Consider the following 22,793-nt stretch of genomic DNA (forward strand, 5'->3'; position numbering starts at 1 on the left):
GACAATTATTTGTGAACCTCTTCAAACAATTGCATGTTACTGGTGGTGTAGCACCTAAAATATATAGCTGAACAAAATGTAGCTGGTGAGGAGGGTGAAATTAATATTCTGGCTGCTGTAGCAATAGATCCACAAAGTACTTCCTGTACAATCACACAAGGAAGCGGCCGAAGTTGGGCAAATGTACTATGCATTTTAAATCATCATAAGTTCCATCCCTATCCCATTTCTCCCCCTCAAGTTCTGCACGGAAATTAAAACGTGATACTCCAGATGTGTCATGTCTCTTGTTTATGGATGAAGCAATATTTACTAATTGTGGCCAAGTAAACTGTTGTGACTCATCGATCTTTCAGAGTGCCACCACGCAGTTACGCATGTCCTCTACATGCGGCGCTGCCTGACAGCCAGCGGCCGCTAGACTTGGACTCAGTTATGATTTGACTGTTAAAGTGTACACACGTCTTACTCTGTTTACTTGACCTGTGACTTTCATGTATTGCGTCTTCCTTGAAATATATTTGTTCAACTTGAAAGTTATAACAATTGATGAAGAGGATGGGATTTTTTCTTTTCCATCGTTGACCCACATGTTTCCATGGCTACTTTAGAGCAACTATTGCAAGGTCTCATAGAGCAGCAAACGCTTCTCACAAATTCGATTTGTGATTTCGTCGCGGCATTGTTGTCTCTACCTACTTTTCCTCCTTACAACGAGACGGTGGAAGACTGGTCTGATTACGAAAAAGGTCTTCGACAGCACTTCTTGGCATTTCATGTCGCGGACAAAAAACATGTAAGTCTCTGTTCCTTTCATGGACTTCACCTCAAATGTATCGGTTGTTGTCGCAATTGGCTCCTTTGAAAGATCCTATGTCTTTGTCCTTTGCTGAAATGTGCTCACTACTGTCCGTCTATTTTCAAAAGCAAAGGCATGTGGTAGCCTCTCGTGTTGCCTTTTATCGTTGTCAAAAACAACCGAATCAATCCTATCACACTTGGGCTGCTGAACTTCATGGCTTCAGTAGAAAGTGTCAATTTGTTACTGAAGTTCACAAAGAATCCTACGCCGATTCCATGGTACGGGATGCTGTTATCTGAGCAGCGCCCGACAAAGAGGTTAGGCAACGTGCCCTTCAGTTGGCAAATCCAACTCTAGATGAAGTCCTATCCATCGCTCAGTCTTCTGAAATTTCTCGCACCGCTGGAGCACAAATAGAGGCATGGGGCGATGTCGGGGAAATACAACCTCTGTGCGATGTTGAAGAAGCGTGTGGCATGTCCCTGCCGGCCGACGTGACCGCAGTATGCTCCCTAGCGCAGCCTCGGCCTAACCGTAAACAAACCTCTAAGAAACTGCAGCAAAACCCAAGGCAACTTCCTTCATGCCCACGGTGTTTTACGAAACATTCACGAGAAGATTGTCCACAACGTTGGTGGGGGGGGAAAAGGGGGGGGGGGTCATGTGTCATCCATTTGGAAATCCGACCGCATACATGATGTTCACGAACATGACACTGATTCTGATTCTGTGTTGTCTGTCAATTGTACTTCTTCCCTTTCAGAGAAGTTATTCCTCACTGTCGAAATACTTGGTCGAGATGTTCGCATGCAGGTGGATACTGGTTCTGCTGCCACTATCATCAATTCTCAGATGTATCTTCAGTTGGGTTCTCCAATCCTGTCACTTGTCACTAGGCAATTACGGACTTACAATAAACAGAAGATTTCTCTCTTGGGACAATTTGATGCTGAGGTATCTTCCAAATCTGTCATTCGCACTGTTCCCATATTTGTGGTCGACCATAGTAACGCGGAGAATCTTTATGGTTTTGATGCCTTTCGCGTTTTTGGATTCTCCATAGATGACTCTGTCATTACCGTCTCTGATGCTATTCTTATGCTCAACTGGATTCCTTGTCGACGACATTTTCGTCACTTTTTTCTCCTGGGTTAGGCCGTGCAAATGACTTTGAAGCTCATATCACGCTCAAACCCACTGCTCAGCCTAAGTTTTTTCTGGCTCGGCCCATTCCTGTGGCCCTTCGTGATCAGGTCAAACGGGAGCTGGATCGTCTCACTGGTTCAGGGGTCTTGCTTCCTGTCACTTCCAATGAGTGGTCCTCTCCTGCCATCGTTGCTAAGCCAAATGGTGATATTCGTCTCTGTGGCGATTTCAAAGCCACTGTAAATGCTCAATGCCTTATCGACACTTACCCTATGCCTCAACCTGAAGAATTGTTTACTAAACTTGCTGGAGGCCAGTAGTTTTCTAAACTTGACCTGTCAGAAGCTTATCATCAACTTCCTCTCGACACTGCTTCCCGGCAGTTTCTGGTCCTTAACACGCCTTTTGGCCTCTACCAATACCAACGATTGCCATTCGGGGTTGCCAGCGCCCCTGCTTTCTTTCAGCGATTCTTGGAACAATTATTGCTCACTGTCCCTGGGTGTATAAATTACCAGGACGACATTGTTGTCACTGGCTCCACCACTGACGAACATCTTCAAAATCTCCGCACACTTTTTCATGTCTTACAAACTGCCAGTCTTATGTGTAATCTTCAGAAATCAAAATTTTTTCAGGTGTCTATCACATACTTGGGGTTTCAACTCTCTCGGGATGGTATTTGTCCGCTTCAGCAAACTGTCGCTGCAATCGATGCCCTTCCTCGCCCTACATCTGTTAAGGAACTGCAGGCCTTCTTAGGGAAAATAGCATACTATCACAAGTTTTTACCGTGTGCTGCTTCGGTGGCTCAGCCGTTGCATCGCCTGTTGCATAAAAACGTGCCTTTTCACTGGTCCGCGTCATGCGATGCGGCTTTCCAGAAATTGAAGACTATGCTGAAACAGGCCCTGTGCCTGGCTACTTATCGACCTGGCCAACATCTTGTTCTTGCCATGGACGCCTCTCAATACGGGGTCGGTGCAGTCCTTGTGCACCGTTTTTCTGACGGTTCTGAACAACCCATTGCTTACGCCTCCAAAATGCTCACGGATGCCCAACAAAAGTATTCTCAAATTGAAAAAGAAGCTTTGGCCATTATTTATGCTCTTCATAAGTCTGGTGTTTTTCTCTATGGATCCAAATTTCATCTTGTTACGGATCACAAACGACTTGTTTCCTTGTTTCAACGTCACTTCCCGACAAGGCTGCACACCGCCTCCAGCGTTGGGCTCTTTACTTGTCTCGTTTCAATTATGAGACTCATTTCCGGCCGACGGCTCAACATGCGAATGCTGATGCACTGTCTCGCCTTCCCATGGGTCCTGATGTGGCATTTGATAGGGACAAACTTTTGTGTTTCCACCTGGATGTTGCTGAGCAGCGGGTTGTGGACGGGTTCCCCATCACCGGGGACCGGCTGGTGGCTGCTACAGGTTCTGACCCTACCCTGTCCCGGGTTTTACGCTGTATTCAGAAGGGTTGGCCAGATCGTCCATCTGCTAAGACTTCTGATACGTTGCGGAACTACTGCGCTTTGTGTTAGCGCCTCACGGCTAGGGATGGTGTTATCCTCCTTTCCACCGAAAATGCTTCGCCGCGTGTTGTGGTACCTGCGTCTTTGCGTGCTTTGGTCTTGCGCCTCCTTCACCAAGGGCACTGGGGTGTCTCTCGCACAAAATCCCTGGCACGCTTTCATGTGTACTGGGTCGGAATTGACTCTGAAATCGCACACATGGTTGCTGCCTGTGGCCCTTGTGCGTCAAGGGCCGCCGCCCCGAAGTCATCTTTGTCACTGTGGCCTTCGCCTGAGAAGCCCTGGGAGCGTATTCATGCTGACTTTGTGGGACCTTTTTTAGTCAAATGGTGAGGCTGAACGACTGGTCCGCACATTTAAGGCTCAGATGAGGAAACTCCTGACTTCTTCTGCTGCTGCTGATGCGCTTCTCCAATTTCTGGCTTCTTACCGTTTCACCATGGGCGACCACAGCCCGACTGAGCTCTTATATGGCCGACAGCCCCGCACGCTACTTCATCTTCTGCGGCCTTCCACCTCACAGCTATAGGTGCCTTCGCTTGGCCGGTTCACCGCCAACGACCTTGTATGGGTATGGGGATATGGCAGGCGGCCAAAATGGAGTCCTGACCGCATCATACAACACTGTGGCCGACACCTGTATGAAATCCAGATGGACACGGGTGTTGCAGTGTGTCATTCAGACCAGCTTCGGTCTTGTGTGCCGGCAACGCCTGTTCCGGATGCCGCTACACCACCTTCGGCTCTACCTGACGCTCGGGATACTGGAATCTCTCATTACTCACAACGCAGTCCTCTCACCATCATATCAGTGCCAGCACAAGAACTGATGCCACCGGGAGACATGCAGGAACCAGATGACCATCATCTCTACTCGCCTACCTCTCCTACAGACGCGGACACATCGCCCATGTCTCCTGTTATAACAACTGGACTTGCTGCAACGGGCAGATTGGTGCATGGGGCCCCAGCAGATTCGACCCCCACATCTCCGGTCATCTCGACCCGTTATCATCGGGGCCACTTCCGTCCGTACAGGAGGCCTCCTCCTCGGGACTTTACGGCCAGTCAAACACCACCTATGGATGTTAGCAATCTACAGGCCACCTCCATCAAGACCTGTGCAAAAAATTCAAAGGGGGGAAAAGTGTTGTGACTCGCTGATCTTTCAAAGTGCCGCCACGCAGTTACGCGCGTCCTCTACATGCGGCGCTGTCTGCCAGCCATGCAGCAGCATCGCAACCTAAGCGGCCAGCCAGCCAGTGGCCGCTAGACTTGGACTCAGTTATGATTTCACTGTTAAAGTGTACACACATCTTACACTGTTTACTTGATCTGTGACTTTCATGTATTGCGTCTTCCTTGAAATATATTTGTTCAACTTGAAGTTATAACATAAACCTCAGAAACAGGCACTACTGGTCTGCTGACAATAGCTGATGGCTTCATCAGTGTAACATCAGCGTCCATGGAGTTTAAACGTGGTGTGGAATAGTACACCATCACCTCAAAAGCCCGTTGTTTGTAGAGGAAATGCTGAATTCACACAAGTACGAGGCCGGATCAAATACAAACGGGATTTTATTTTTTATTTAAATTCATTTATTGAAATACTCAAGGCAATTATAATTTATTTTTTCACATCGTCTCCTGTTTTGGAAATGCATTTGTCCCAGCGTAAGGGCAGCTTTTTGATGCCCTCATGATAAAAAGAACTGGTTCGTGTCACCAGCCAGTTGTGCACAAAGTCTTCCACACTCTCATCTTCAAATAGTCACCTTCCTAGAGCTTCCTTTAAGCAGTCCAAATACATGGAAATCGCAAGGCGATAAGTCAGGTATGTAAGGAGTATGATCAAATGTAGTCCAGTGCATTTCCTGTAGCTTGGAGACAGTTAGAACTGCAGTATGGGGTCATGCATTGTCGTGGAGGAAGATGACCTGTCGAATTCATTGGTCGCATCTTATGCGGCGATATGCAACTCTCGCCTTGTTCAACAGTTCGCAGTAGTAAGCAGCATTGATTGATTTTTTGCAGGAGCGACGCACAATCAGCAAAATGCCTTGCTGATTGACAAAAATGGTTGAAAGGACCTTGCCAGCTGACAGTCGAGTCTTGGCTTTCACTGGTGCTGCCTCCCCTTTCCTCCGCCACTCCTTACTGGCTTGTTTGGATTCTGGAGTGTAGTGGTAAACCCATGTTTTGTCACAGGTGACGATCCGACTTAAAAATGCACCACCTTCTTCTGCAAACCTTGCTGTAAGCCTCTAACAGACCTCCAAATTCCTCAACTTCAGATTTTCGATCAAAAGTTTAGGGATCCATCTGGAACACACTTTACGGAATTGTAGACCATTTGTGATGATTGCTTGACAGCTCCCACAACTGATTCCCGCTTTTTGTACAATTTCTGATACTATAGCCCGTCAGTTGTCATCAATAGTGTCTTTAACGACCCGAATGTTTTTTTTCTGCAATGCTGGTCTGAGGATGGCGATCGTGTTGTTGATTTTCCAAATATTCTTGTCCTTCCTTGAACTTTTTATGCCAGGCAAACACACGCGTCCTTGACAATGTTTTATCACTGAACTGTGCAGTCAATCTTTGGTAAATTTCCACCACTGTAACTCCTTCACGTGCAAGAAATTTGATAATTATTCATTGTGCAATGGAGGGGTGCACCTGTTGCTCAGACACCATGAGCATTCCTGACAAAATGGCAAGGAAATCTAACAGTATGCTCTCCTCACTTCTAACGGTCCCGCCTAAGCATAGCAGAAGTGTGGGGCCAATTCTACCAACTGTTGATGTTCAGGAACAAAAATCCCATTTATATTTGATCCCCCCTAGTATCTCAACCTCCTAACAGACCATCTGCCACAGATGTTAAAGGAAGTTCCCCTTCATACTAGAAGGAACCTGTGGAATCATCATGGCAGGTGTCTGGCCCATAGTGCACAAATTATGACTGTGTGCATCTTCAGGGACTGTTTCCAAATCATTGGACTGGAAGAAAAGAGCCCGAAGCTTGGGTGGCCCATTCCCCAGCTCTGATGCCTCTGGACTTTTGTATTTTTCTTTTTTCTTCTTGTGGGGGAAGCTGAAAGACACTGTTTTCAAGGACAGTTCAATGACACCAGATGATATGAAATGAAATATTACTTCTGCCTGCCCTGCAATTTCCACTCAAATGCTAGAACACGTGCAGCAATCATCGCATGGCAGACTCCAGGCTTGTGTTAATACTAGTGGTGCTCATTCTGACCACAGACTTTGAGGGTACACCAGTTCGTTATGTGTAAGACACCACAGAAGTACTGTATTCACTTCTGTTCATCCCTCGTTTGTTCTAGGCAATGCCCCATTTAACAGCACAACACCTACAGCCGCACATATGCATCCATGTCTAATTCACAAGTGTGCGTGCCACTACATTGAACAAACAACTGTCGGCATTTACAATGTTAAAACTATGATATCTCAAACTATTTGCACTAGACTCCTGATATTGTCAACAGGCACTGTTCCCATAAGACTGTGTATGGGCTGCAAAGGCAGCCATTTAATCTGTAAAATCCGCATATCAATGGTGCCTTCCATTCCACAAATACTGGCAGAGCATGTATTAGGTGAATCACTCTGTATATCATTCCATCATGAGGCTAACCTCAAACAAAATAATATTTGCAAATTTCGTTTCGTTTCCTTTAGTCAACAGTTTATCGTCCTTAAAAACTTTTTATTTTTTTTTATTTTTTATTTATTTATTTTTTTTTTTAATTCTGACAACTGTAACTACAAACTGCTACCCAGAGGTTCCTGGCATGTACGTGTGGCTGGTGAAGTCTATCAAGTACGACAAAACACCACCAGGTCGGGCTGACAGAGGAGATAGAGAAGATCCAAAGAAGAGTGGTGCGTTTTGTCACAGGGTTACTTGGTAAGAGTGATAGCATTACAGAGATGTTTAGCAAACTCAAGTGGCAGACTCTACAAGAGAGGCGCTCTGCATCGCGGTGTAGCTTGCTCTCCAGGTTTCGAGAGGGTGCATTTCTGGATGAGGTATCTAATATATGGCTTCCCCCTACTTCTACCTCCCGAGGAGATCACGAAAGTAAAATTAGAGAGATTTGAGCGCGCACAGAGGTTGATTAGATTAGATTAGATTAATACTAGTTCCATGGATCATGAATACGATATTTCGTAATGATGTGGAATGAGTCGAATTTTCCAATACATGACATAACTATCTGCAGGATGATCTTGGGTGAACTCCAGCTATTATTCTGATTACACGCTTTTGTGCAATAAATACTTTATTCCTCAGTGATGAATTACCCCAAAATATGATGCCATATGAAAGCAATGAGTGAAAATAGGCGTAGTAAGCTAATTTACTAAGATGTTTATCACCAAAATTTGCAATGACCCTTATTGCATAAGTAGCTGAACTCAAACGTTTCAGCAGATCATCAATGTGTTTCTTCCAATTTAATCTCTCATCAATGGACACACCTAAAAATTTGCAATATTCTACCTTAGCTATATGCTTCTGATTAAGGTCTATATTTATTAATGGCGTCATACCATTCACTGTACGGAACTGTATGTACTGTGTCTTATCAAAATTCAGTGAGAGTCCGTTTACAAGGAACCACTTAGTAATTTTCTGAAAGGCAGTATTGACAATTTCATCAGTTAATTCTTGTTTGTCAGGTGTGATTACTATACTTGTATCATCAGCAAAGAGAACTAACTTTGCCTCTTCATGAATATAGAATGGCAAGTCATTAATATATAATAAGAACAACAAAGGACCCAAGACTGACGCTTGTGGAACCCCATTCTTGATAGTTCCCCAGTTTGAGGAATGTGCTGATCTTTGCATGTTACGAGAACTACTTATTTCAACTTTCTGCACTCTTCCAGTTAGGTACGAATTAAACCATTTGTGCACTGTCCCACTCATGCCACAATACTTGAGCTTGTCTAACAGAATTTCATGATTTACACAATCAAAAGCCTTTGAGAGATCACAAAAAATCCCAATGGGTGGTGTTCGGTTATTCAGATCATTCAAAATTTGACTGGTGAAAGCATATATGGCATTTTCTGTTGAAAAACCTTTCTGGAAACCAAACTGACATTTTGTTAGTACTTCATTTTTACAGATATGTGAAGCTACTCTTGAATACATTACTTTCTCAAAAATTTTGGATAAAGCTGTTAGAAGGGAGATTGGACGGTAATTGTTGACATCAGATCTATCCCCCTTTTTATGCAAAGGTATAACAATAGCATATTTCAGTCTATCAGGGAAAATGCCCTGTTCCAGAGAGCTATTACACAGGTGGCTGAGAATCTTACTTATCTGTTGAGAACAAGCTTTTAGTATTTTGCTGGAAATGCCATCAATTCCATGTGAGTTTTTGCTTTCCGGCTGTCGTTCTTCCCGCGAACCGTACGCGGCTGGAACAGGAAAGGGAGGTAATGACAGTGGCACATAAAGTGCCCTCCGCCACACACTGTTGGGTGGCTTGCAGAGTATAAATGTAGATGTAGATGCATCCCTTGAGAGTTAGTGGCTCCAGCGGGTTTGGGCTAAGTGCTTGCATTTAATTTTCATGCGATTTTCCCAATTATATTGTGCTGTGCAACTTGCAAAATTGATGATGGCAAATCCCTGGGAACTATGCATGTGCATAAACTTTTGTTTCAGACTCAGAAAAACCTCTACATAAACACATGACATGTTCAAGCATACATCTGGGGAAGACATCTTAGGTCGCAGTCAAACTTGTGACTGTACTAAACATTTTCTAGGTGGCAAAATATCGTTTGACCATGAACCTCATTCTGGACGCCTGTCAACTGGCATTATTGCTGAAAATGTTACTGCTGTTTGGAATATGGTGCTGGAAGATCATAGTCAGACCATCCAGAATGTAAGCAATGTCATATGGCTGTCTTACGGGACATGTCAGAGGATTTTGTCCATTGAAAGTGGTGCACAGGCAGCTGGTTCCTCCATCATGGCAATGTGAAGTCACAAGTTATGTTGATCACCCAGGAGTTTCTGGTGAAAAGCAAAATGACAGTTGTTCCTCACCAGCAATGTTCACCCAACCTCACATTAAGTGACTTTTTTTATTTCCCAAATGAAACTCAAGTTAAAAAGCCAAAGATTTCACACAGTTGAGTAGATTCAAATAGAATCGCAAAGTGGAACTAAACAGGCTCACGAAAAAAGCATTCCAAGGAACTTTCAGCTCATGGAAAAACCATAGGGAACATTGTATATACCACCAAGTGATCTACTTTGAAGGTAATGGTGATAAATACATTTCAGGCAAAGTGGTGATGACGACGACCACAACAACAACAAGTTACAGTTTAAATAAGGCTAAGTCAAACTTAAATGCATTGTCTTGTAATAAATAAGTAATGTGATGTATTGTACCATGATTATATAGACAAATCTATTGTAGCATGATTATAAGACAAATTCATGATTATAAGACAAATTCAGGCTACAATATATTGACTAGCAACATTCAGGCCTAATACTGATGTAATTTCGACAACTGAGTTACATACCTATGAACATTCAATGGAAAAATATTAAATACGGGATTTTAGTGACCTGCACAAGGTCTTTATGGGACTTTATTAACCCTTACCTTACAGCTGCTATGTAAAATTTATGAGGCAGGGAAAATACCTTGAGACCTTAAGAGGAATGCAGCAATTCTAATTCCGAAGTAGATGAGTGTTTACAGGTTCGAGTTGCAAAATACTAACACAAATTATTTACATAACGATGATAACACTTGTAGAAGCTGATCTTGACGAAGATCAGTTTGGGTTTCACAGAAAGGTAGGAACACAGGATGTAGTAACACTGTTCATGTTTACGTCGCACTTCACTTAGCGTAGACCAGGACTGTGCCCTAGGCATGCCCGATGTTAACTGACTGGGCATGGCCCGTGCTGCCTGAGTTGTTGTTGTTGTTACGCCGGCAGAGGTCGCGTCCGAATTCTCGCGTGCCCTCTGGTGGACGGGACTCTACTTGTGGCAACTACCGGCCGTGACGCGCCGTGCCGATGTGCGCCTCCCGCGATCTTTCTGGTGGCTACTGCACAGGAGCCAATGCTAACCCTAAAACTTTTTGTAGCAGATTAGATTGAAGAAAGGCCAAGATATGTTTTTACCTCATTAATGGTTACAATGCCTGTGTTTATACCCGGTTTGTATTTTCACAATACAATGTTCTTCACACATGCATGCAAGTAACAGACACCGTCATTAACAAGTACAGCGGTGGTAGACATTACAAAAGAAGTTCGTATATTGCGAATATGCTTTGACGTCAGCTGTTTGCGACACATGAAAATTTGTGTTGAACCAGGACTTGAACCCGGATTTCCCGCTTGTCACAAGCGGTCGTCTCAACCACATCAGCTGTCTGAGCACGCCTCCAGGACTGAACCAAACTTCCTCATATCACATAGTCACAACACTTATTCCCACATAATTTGTGATTCCCATAAAGGGAGACAAATATTATATCACCATTTTACCCTATCAAGCCATGGATACACCATTGTTGATTACAATGCCTGTACTTACACAGCAACAACGTCTGGGAACTTGCCCTTCAGTATATCCTCTCTTCCCTTTACCCACCAGGCCTCAACCTCCGCTAATTTCAAGTTGCCGCCGCTCATACCTCACCTGTCATCCAACATCTTTGCCTCTGTACTTCTGCCTCGACTGACATCTCTGCCCGAACTCTTTGCCTTTACAAATGTCTGCTTGTGTCTGTATATGTGCGGATGGATGTGTGTGTGCGCGCGCGCGCGCGCGCGAGTGTATACCTGTCCTTTTTTCCCCCTAAGGTAAGTCTTTCCGCTCCCAGGATTGGAATGACTCCTTACCCTCTCCCTTAAAACCCACGTCCTTTTGTCTTTCCCTCTCCTTCCCTCTTTCCTGATGAAGCAATCATTGGTTGCGAAAGCTTGAATTTTGTATATGTGTTTGTGTGTCTGTCAATATGCCAACACTTTCGTTTGGTAAGTTACATCATCTTTGTTTTAAGTTATATTATAATTTGGATGATGTATAAAGCCTCGCACTTACAATGTAAGTTGTCCTGTGATACTAAAATGTAGACTTTCACGGTCGGAAATGTCATGTCCATTATAATTATCAGGGCTGTTATGCCATGGTCAGTTGATGAATTGTGTTGGAACTTCCATCGAGCTACAGACCCCCTTGAAGATGTCTCCCGCAGATGGGGAAGAAACATTGGGAATTGACACACAATTCATCAATCGACCACAGCATAACAGCCCGGATAATTATAATGGACATGTCCTCTGATAGCCATCTTTCTGGTAATTCCATAAGAACTTTTGGATTACTAGTGCTACTTTTTGGTTACACATAACACACAGAGGTTCTCAAACTTAATACATTTATTTTAGTACAGCTTTAACAGTTGAGTACAATTGATAATGTAATGTGAAAAGTGAGAAAGACTGGAATTTTGTAACAAAGTTGCCTTCTCTTTGGGATTACATTACTTCTTATAAGCTTTATAGATGTAGAGATCCCCCAAATTTTTCAGTACAGTGCATCTTACTGTATAATAATTATTTTGTTGTATAACATTTAAACTTAGCCTTATTTCTAGCACACATCTAATACTATCCTTTTGCTGTGAACCATGAAATTTGAAGAGCCAAATGCTAGAAATATTGACTGGTGTATTGGCAGAGTAAAACTTAGTGAAAGATGTTAGATAAAATAATCAATGGTTGCATTGCGTCTGCATATAGTGAAGTCTAACTTAACAGAAACAGCCAAGACAAATTCATAAATCAGCCTAAAATTTATCAAATGGTTCAAATGACTCTGAGCACTATGGGACTTTTCACATTACATTATCAACACAGGGATTAAAATTTCAGCAATATGTACTAATATTCTGACAATATCTACTACAAATGATACATACACAACCGAAATGTAATATCCTAATCATTATTACAATTCTTAATACCACATTACATCATAAATATCATACTATTTGCTACTGATAGTAAATTACAATTACCTTGGGAACAACGGCCTGGAACAGGTAGTTAGTTAGTGGTGATGGATTTTTACTTATGGTTGTCACAACAACAACTGATACATCTTCTCGTGGTCTATCTTTTGCAAAATGAAGTATAACTGAGACACCGTTTTTCTCATCCAGCACAGTCAGCGGTGGGACTGATCCTGCAAAACCATTACAGCAGTAATGTGAAAATGTGAATTCATTTACTGGTTTCAAGTACATACTTGCTTCAGCACTGCATGTTGACACCTTCCTCTACCAAGAAGTGCAAAGTTGATTGGCATTACCTTTGCAAAATACGGCATCAACAGAATTCATATGTACATACAACAAAAAGTACTAAAAATGAAAACAATATGTACTTAGGCATGTACGACAAAAGGTCTGATCAATTAACATCATGAATTATTGGGAGAGTGACGAGAAAAGATAGTGACGTAGAGAATGAAACAGAGGGGCCGGGGGGGGGGGGGGGGCAGGGAGGTTGTACAGGGTTATTACAAATGACTGAAGTGATTTCACAGCTCTACAATAACTTTATTATTTGAGAGATTTTCACAATGCTTTGCACACACATACAAAAACTCAAAAAGTTTTTTTAGGCATTAACAAATGTTCAATATGTGCCCCTTTAGTGATTCGGCAGACATCAAGCCGATAATCAAGTTCCTTCCACACACGGCGCAGCATGTCCCCATCAATGAGTTCGAGCTTGCAGTTCTGGCACGTTTCTTGGTAGAGGAGGTTTAAACACTGAATCTTTCACATAACCCCACAGAAAGAAATCGCATGGGGTTAAGTCGGGAGAGTGTGGAGGCCATGACATGAATTGCTGATCATGATCTCCACCACGACCGATCCATCGGTTTTCCAATCTCCTGTTTAAGAAATGCCAAACATCATGATGGAATTGCGGTGGAGCACCATCCTGTTGAAAGATGAAGTCGGCGCTGTCGGTCTCCAGTTGTGGCATGAGCCAATTTTCCAGCATGTCCAGATACACGTGTCCTGTAACATTTTTTTTTCGAAGAAAAAGGGGTCGTAAACTTTAAACCGTGAGATTGCACAAAACATGTTAACTTTTGGTGCATTGCGAATTTGCTGCACGAATGCGTGAGGATTCTCTACCGCCCAGATTCGCACATTGTGTCTGTTCACTTCACCATTAAGAAAAAATGTTGCTTTATCACTGAAAACAAGTTTCGCCCTGAATGCATCCTCTTCCATGAGCTGTTGCAACCGCACCGAAAATTCAAAGCGTTTGACTTTGTCATCGGGTGTCAGGGCTTGTAGCAATTGTAAATGGTAAGGCTTCTGCTTTAGCCTTTTCCGTAAGATTTTCCAAACCGTCGGCTGTGGTACGTTTAGCTCCCTGCTTGCTTTATTTGTCGACTTCTGCGGGCTACGCGTGAAACTTGTCCGCACGCGTTCAACCGTTTCTTCGCTCACTGCAGGCCGACCCGTTGATTTCCCCTTACAGAGGCATCCAGAAGCTTTAAACCGTGCATACCATCGCCGAATGGAGTTAGCAGTTGGTGGATCTTTGTTGAACTTCATCCTGAAGTGTCGTTGCACTGTTATGACTGACTGATGTGAGTGCATTTCAAGCACGACATACGCTTTCTCGGCTCCTGTCGCCATTTTGTCTCACTGTGCTCTTGAGCGCTCTGGCGGCAGAAACCTGAAGTGCGGCTTCAGCCGAACAAAACTTTATGAGTTTTTCTACGTATCTGTAGTGTGTCGTGGCCATACGTCAATGAATGGAGCTACAGTGAATTTATGAAATCGCTTCAATCATTTGTAATAGCCCTGTACAAGAGATATTTCTGCTATCAAAATTAGAAATATTTTTACGAAATATGACATGTAACAGCATTAGGACAGGGACTCTAAAGAATAATTTAGTCGAAGGCACAACCCCTGGACCTCTAAAGTTTATGCAAGTTGCACAAATACGAAGGATTCCCTAAATACACAAACACTTCAATAGATGCTATCCATGCCTTGTAAGTGGAAGTTAGACTGTTTACAAGATTAATTTGTAGTATGATTTTCTCTTAAAATGTTACGTAAGTGCACAGAATGCTACAATTACATTAGTATTGCTTGGTGAATTGCAGGTAAATGTTAAACTACACATCCAAACATTCACGGTTCAATCCACAGATCTTTTTATGGCAATTCATGCCCTGTGCACATCTAGAACACTGTGTGTGTGTGTGGGGGGGGGGGGGGAAATGCATTTTCTCTGGATCCACGTTAAGTCATTAATCCATCTGCCAGGCTGGGTGAGTCAATACTCAAGTAAGTATGAATTCAAGTTAAATGGATTTGTCACAATACATAGAGTGAGGTCACCACATCTAAAATGACTGAATAAACACACAACAAAACATTTACCTCACATACTCATTCATGGAGGAAAATTCTTACAGATACAGAGAAAAGTGACTTTCAAGGTTTCAGGGATGAAGAAATAAAAACTGTACAAATAATGAATATGACAACGGGTTTAAATTGTTTTGAAGATGTCAATGAAGAAAACTTGAAGGAGCAGCTGAAGATTGACACATGTGAACCCAGCTTCCAGTAGATAAGTGATGTCAGAACTGTGACTGCTGCTTCACAACAAAACAGAGAACACTGAATGTGGAAGAGGAGATGAAGACAAAGACAAAATATTTTTAAAAGGTGATTAAAACCTGACAAATTATTTCAATAAACAGACAAGGCACAAATGAACTGATTTCGTTTTTGATTATCTCCTACCAAAAAGCAGAGTTAAGAGCATAATATGTTTCTCCATTACAATACTGGTTGGCATATATGCTCATTTATTCTTTTAAACAAATTTATTAATATGTGCAGAGACATTGGTGACGCAGTTTTGGTAATTCGATATTGGTAATATTAATTCACAACTAAAATCTACATCACATTTTTATAATTAATAGCATTCTACATTTCAATACTGGAGAAGGAAAAACAAAATATTTCTGGAGTGCTGTTCCTTAGGAACCTTAACAAAAAATGAAGTAATCATACTAGATTTTTCTTTTCTCAAGATTGTTTTGAATGGTTTCCCACTTCCCTTTCTTTCACCCATTCTTCTCTCTTCATGATTGGTGCAGCCTCTAGCACTCTTTGTTGCCTTTAAATAATTTCTTTTGAGTGCTTTCATCAGTTTGGTTGAAGCTTGAGATAGAAGTTCTCGTGTCTCTGCAGATAGTTTGTGTATATTTTACTGCAGCACTCAATTATCCAGCAGCTTAAGCTCACAGTAATATATCAGTTTTTAAATATTTCTTCTGGTTCAGTACCATGAAGATTATAGATTCATATTATCTACAAACATCTTCCTAAACTGCATATACTGAGAAGGTACTCTTCCAAATCACACTCATAATCACAGAAGTCGTCATAGCCCCCATCAATGTGGCTCAGTGATCAAGTGCTAGATAATGGATCCAATTGTCTAGGATTCAATCCCTGGTCATTCCTGGGATTTGCTGTTGCTGTGAAAACTGCCAAGTTTTACTGTGGATTGGAGTTCACATAGAACTGTAGCTCCCCGTCTAACTGTCTGGGTAAGCTGTACGTAAGACCAAAAGTCGCACAAAGGCAATGGCATACCATCTGCAATGGGACAATGCCTAGTGAAGCACTGTCGCATTCAAACCAATCTTCAGATTGATGCCCCTCCCCCTGCATCTTTTTTCTAACTCAAATCAGTCAACAGGACTGTTTCAAACCCGGTACACAGGTTTGCATAGGATGGTACTACATGTATCTATGGACACCGGTTATATAATATTGGCTCCTGTTATGACTGCACACTAGATTGGATTCCTCCCAATTGATGTTAGTCAAGGGGCTTGAAGATGATGTAATGGAATATTGAAACTGGTTGCGTAAATAAATTAAATGAAAAAGTTTTAATTTTCATTTGAGATTCATTTCAGGCAAAATCCTTGTAACCATTTATTATAACAATGGACATGTAAAGATTCTCCAATTGTCCTGACCAGCTTTCCACAAATGAACAAGCTGAATTTCGGCACAACAGGTAAAATAGTAACATTTTTAACTACACAGTGAACAATTTTAACTACACAGTGAACAATTTTAACTTTTATTTAAGTCTGCAGGTTTTCGTGGCTGTCTCACTGAAAGTAAAAACTTTGGATTTTTAGGCTGTACTACTTCTATACAATCTATGTTTTGACCCCTCTGCTGCTATTTTTTTCAGGATCTTGTGGTGTCCACAGTTGACATAACATTCTTGTGGTGTCCACTACTGAGTGAATATAAATTTCAGTCAACTGTGGACTCCACAAGACAGAGGCACAACAAAGTAACAAATAAAGAATGGTCTTTTCGCTGCATAGAGCCATAATAAATACTGCAGCACCTCAAAGTAATACACTGCATAGGTGGACAGCAATTACAAGCAGTACAAAAAGTTCAAAATTCTGTCAACCAGTTAAGTGGAAAACAGGGGTGTGGGGTGGGGGTTGGGTGGGGGTGGGGGGGAAATTAGAGGGATCAAGAAAAAGAGAATAAAAGTATAGCTCTCGCTGACTTAATTTCCTGGTCACAAATACAACACAGGTAATAAGAAAAGTTGTTTTTTTTTTAACTAAACATCTGTCAATATGTGTAATCTTACTGAGAAGTGTTGAGTTTAAAGCTGGCCTACTATTAATGGAGGAGGGGCAGGTAAGGGGAGGAGGAAAGAGTATTTCCATATCTATTCAATTATTATAATTAAATGTTTTCCTTCGTACCATCTTGATGTTTGGAGTGAAATTATTGCTCATCAAATGCATTGCTCCAGTCAGCTACTCTAAACAATTGCACATAATTACACTGAAAGTCAATGAGCTCCAACTGAATTTCAGGAGGCACATGTTGCATTTCCACTGCTAAAGGAGTTGCAAAAACACTTAAGATCAAGTTCAAATCATTTTACGCCACTAAATCTACTATCAAAGTTTTCTAAAAAAGCCTGTAACATCACAAAGAATGTCTGCTTTTCAATATTTGTTTCATTTATAACTCATACAACATTCAAGAAGAGCGCATATGGACTTTCTGAAAGTTACTTTATTTCTGAAAGTTACTTTAGCGATAACAGCAATTTTCTTTTGAAAACCAAAAACAGTGTCAAAAACACCCACCTTACAATTTTGTGTTCAAGATATTCAGATACTTTGTACGGTGAGTTAGGAAAACAATATCCACTGGGGTCACCAAATTCTTTTACTGGCCTTAATTTCAGGTCCATGAAGAATGCTATGTCTTTACATAAGAAGAAAAAACATTCCGAAACAACAATGGAAAATCCAGGATGGAATGTAACAATATTATGAAAAGGGAAGTTGCAATCACCATCGGGGATGCTGAGTCGCAGAAGGCACAACAAAAAGACTGTCACATATAAGCCTTCAGCCAGCAACATGTGTGTGTGTGTGTGTGTGTGTGTGTGTGTGTGTGTGTGTGTGTGTGTGTGTGTGTGCGCGGTCTATTTTTGACAAAGGCCTCGCTGGCTGCTCTGCCATAAAATATTTAAACTGCTGTTGCACCAAACTGTTTTCATCCAATTTACTATCTGTTTTTAGAACAATGCCCGTGGCACTTCTTATTTTGGCATATTTTACCAGCAGATTAATGCAAGATATGACACAGTATTTTGCTGGTATTTCCTGCTGAATATAAACTTTTTTCACCTTTTTTTTTCTTATCAAAGCAACACATCAGTGTTTTGACCAATCATTGAAGGAGGTCTGTCTGTTGCAACTGATGAAAGTTTTTCCCAATAAAGGTCATAGTTGTCAATAACGTTTCCTAAGAAAGAAAATATTTCATCGGCCACAACAGTGTCACGCACTGATACTATATCAAGTGATCCACTATGTCACTGATCTCAAGTGTTGACACCTCTCACAATGCAGCAAGCTCAGCAACACCCACTAAATGCACACTTTCATATAATCCCAAAGAGAAAAAACAAAATTTTTAGTCTTATCTTTCAGTTGCATTTGCACACTTGCCACCTCTTCAAAATGCCTGCAAAGTGTTCTCCATGAAAGCACAAATGTTTCAGTAACAGGAAGAACCGTTACACACAAGATTGTTGCAGCAACAACAAGATGCTCTTTAACAAATTCTCAATCACTGAAGCGATACACTGTTTTAGCTATTTTAAGAGCTATGATAGCTTCCTTCCCTTTCACCATCAGTGTTAATGAGTTGGTTCTCTTCCTGTAAACACGTTACAAGTAACTGGTAAAAATCAAGGCAAAACCAGATAATGATTTATAAATAATAACAATATTTTCAAGTAATCACATACATCTACATGAATTTACTTCTTTCTCTCTCTTCTGTTTTAACTTGAGAAGTTGGGCTTCTTTTCCAAAGGATCCAAAGTGATCACAAATTCCTCACGAAGGAGATGAAACTGTCATTTCACAGAGTACTATCTCCACAACAATAAAATAGCATTACATAACAGACACTGAGGGTCAGTTTGTGTTTCAATAAAAAAGTAGTCTTCCATAGTCTGCTTCCCACTGTGGGTTAAAACATAGGGATTCGAGAGATTTTTTATTTTGAGGGTCTTCACTCCTTCTCAGCCATTTTCCTATCACTAATCTTATCCTACCTCAAATGCCAAAGAGACTTTAACACAACTTCAGACACACTTTGGCAGTGACAACATTAATGACAGGAATTAAACAGACCCATCCTACTGAGCACTGCAAATTATAAGAAATAACCGTTATTAGCAGGGAAATGGAGAGGAAACTGCTGCCTGCTTTTATTAGTACATCTGCCCCCCCCCCCCCCCCGGCCCCTATCCTAGTATCACTAGTACTCAATACAAAGCTACAAAGCCTTATGGGAAGTCTGTCCAATCCAGTTCATTTTCAAAACTTTCAACTGTTTTAAAACACCAGGAGTGCTTACTCACTTGAGTATTCGTATTCCAGGCAAATGTCAATAAGCAATGTATGATGTTACTTGCAGTTTTCAAATATAAAACTTAAAATGATCATTTTCCTTTTGTAGCATCTGTTTGTGTGCCACACTGACTGCTGAGTTATTTAACATGTGATCATAATTTTTTTGACATGCTCTGAAAGATCGTTTATTTGTATACATCACGTATAAATTTTCTCAAAGGTACAAGAGTTATTAACATTGTCAACCAGGCACCCTACATTTTATTTTGAACTGTGTGTGCAACAACCTGTTTTCTTTGGGTTTTATAAACAAACTGGTGATGAACAATGTTGTACCCAACAAAAAGTAAATTTTACACGAGGACAAAAAATTGTTTTTCAATTACCTACTTGGGCTTTCTTGATATAGGCAAGGTATACAGAGTAAAATGCTATTCTGCATATTACTGTAAGACTTATTACACATTTGCTTATATTACCTTTGAAACAAAGACCACAATTTTAATCTTCCTGGAAGAAAAACATTGTATCTGCAGTTACAAAGTTGTACTGCTGAAACACACTGGATTATCTGTGTTAATTTTTCGCAGAAATAGAAAGCTTATTTTGAGAAAATAGATCAAAATACACAATGCTTATTGCAATAAAAATCTGTCCAAGATGCAGCAGACAATACTGAAAAGTTTAACACTATTCCTGTCGCAATGACACTACACATGCACATTCTGCATACCATTTGCAGTCCCCAAACAATGGGTTTTGCCAGATAGGCATGTTAATCGACTATTCAGTTGTCAATTGCTGATAGAAATTCCATTTTTCAGCAGGGATATACTGACAGGTCAAGCAAGTCTCTCTTCTTGGTGCTTTTGATTTATCATATAAGACAAGGAAAACTGAAATGTTAGCTGGTGGCAGTTTCTTTTCCCAGTACCTCTCAGCTTTTTTACAATGCTTTGACAAACCATAGTTGCACGATGTTGTGACTTTTCTTTGTCCTTAGTGTAGTACGGTCATCAGATTAAATTTGTAGCCAGATACACTCAGTTATTTTGTATAGGTCTGTATGCAACACTTGGTCTAGTGTGCTAATCCCTGAAATCATTAGCTTCCATATTGTAGACAAGAAATCCATTGTCCTTCACATTGGCAAATTGCTATTGTGTCATAGGCAACTATTCCCCATAATGAGGAATCAAATATTTATTAACAATCAGATTTTGAAAACGGAATATCATCCAATAACTGATATTCTGCCCAATGTAACAGTCAGACCAGATTAATGAATTCTGAGTCTCATCATCACTGTGCAGGTTGAAACGTGAGAGAATATACTTTAGGATGTATTAAGGTATCTTTGCTCTGTCTCTTCTGGCAATAATTTCAAGCCAAAAATACATGACAACAGCATTACTAGCAGTTATATACTTCCAGGTTGTGACAAGAGCAGTGTCAATTATAAAATACATGAGAATCTAAGGACAGAAGAGTACTTGCTGAAGTTCAACTCAAAATGTCACTTATTGTTGTTTTGCTTTTTCCAGTTTCAGCAGTAAGTGTTTTGTATGCTACTTCAGCTGGACCTAGCAGGGTAAATTGTGCTTTCCATTTCAAATATGTTAACTCCTTTGGTAGAATCTGCATTAACCATCCACTGAAAAAGTTTCTCACCATATGAACATGCACCTGACCTTTGCACACCAAGATCTGAAAAATCTCCCTCTGCTAATTTTTGCTGGTATTTAGTTCAGGGTACTTATGCTGGAAACACACTTAGATTTGAATTTAAACAGCAACTAACACTTGCATGTCCAGAGCAGCAAGATTTGAATTTAATCTGCAACTAACACTTGTATGTACAGAGTAGCAGGTTTCTTACTTTGGAAATGATTCAATTTGTTTCTTCAGTAAGTCGCCATCAAGATCCAGGATTTTGTAAAACCTGTTGGAATGCTTTCTTCTTTTGTCATTAAGGGTTTAACTGCCACTTAACTTGCCAATCAAAATTTGCAATGTAAGGAAAAGATAGATCGCTACTTACTGTAAAGATGACATGTAAGGTTGCAAATAAGGCACAGTTAACAGACACTTAGACAAAGCTTTCAGCAACAGCCTTCACCAGAAAAAGAAAGAAGTTTGCACGCGTGCACGCACACACACACCACACACACACACACACACACACACACACCTCTTGCACACATCAGTGGCACCTTGGACCAGCATTCCGAAAGCTTTCTGTGTCTGTTAATTGTGCCCATCTGTAACTTCACATGTTGATATTCTGACCTGGAGTTTTGCATGTTCAGTCAAAATTTGCAACCTACATGGTGTAATAATGTGAAACATTACATAGTGTCTTGACAAATGCATCACTTACCAATTTCTACAGGCAAATGATACATTTAGTGAACAATGTGGACAAGACACACTCTCTTCTGTTGATCTTCTGTTCACATCAATCATCTCAATGCACTGGAAAGTAGAAAGTTGCCTCTACTTGTCATCAGGTGCATAAAATCTCTGGAAGAGCTGCACCTTATCTTATGCAAATATCTCTTAGCATGGAAATTTATGGAGAAAATTCTTTCCCAAAAGATAATGAAATCACATTCCTGTTATTTTGAACAGCTTTCACAAAACCTGAGATATTTAGCATTAAATATGAATAAAAATCATTTAAAAATTAGAAACTGAGTTCAAAACACTCCATTTTTCAACTAAGTGTTACATTATTGTATTAGAACTCTGCAAATATTTAACAAATACAACTTTCTGGCTATGCGAATTATGAGCAACAGTTTTTTTTTTTCCTCCAAATATGAAAACAGTTACAATGTCAGGGTTGTCATAAGTTTCCCAAAGTGAAATTCTCTGACTTCCAGACACAGGTTTAGTATTTATCCCTGACGTATTTTGATATCTGAAGAGTACGTAAACAGGTAAGTTGTAAAAAGAAGTCATTTTTAGTTAAAATATGTTTTTTTATCAATGAGTTCGTTAGAACTTTGAATTAACAGCAAGTTTTTGCTCCTCCTACCACCAAAGATTTATGAACTTTCCAGGGAAGATAATGCAACAAATTGGACAAGAAACATAAAAGGAATATTCTGAATAAAATTAATATTAAAGTTTCCAAAATAACAATAACAGCACTGTGGTATGGATAATGACATTTTCTCTGCCAAATAATACACATTTTGTGGCCCTCTCTG

General features: G+C 40.8%; 1 protein-coding gene across 4 annotated transcripts in view; it reads right to left on the bottom strand.

Annotated features, from left to right (window-relative positions):
- The window catches only part of LOC126200231 (ADP-ribosylation factor-binding protein GGA2), a 136,800-nt gene that overhangs the window by 14,593 nt on the left and 99,414 nt on the right, over positions 1-22,793 (bottom strand). For all 4 annotated transcript variants that reach the window (XM_049936692.1, XM_049936693.1, XM_049936694.1 and 1 more), the window contains exon 9: positions 12,605-12,771. In XM_049936692.1, coding sequence (XP_049792649.1) covers positions 12,605-12,771 — 167 coding nt within the window. The remainder of the gene's footprint in view (positions 1-12,604; positions 12,772-22,793) is intronic.

The sequence above is a fragment of the Schistocerca nitens genome, chromosome 1, assembly GCF_023898315.1.
Source record: "Schistocerca nitens isolate TAMUIC-IGC-003100 chromosome 1, iqSchNite1.1, whole genome shotgun sequence".
Classification (NCBI taxonomy): Eukaryota; Metazoa; Arthropoda; class Insecta; order Orthoptera; family Acrididae; genus Schistocerca; species Schistocerca nitens.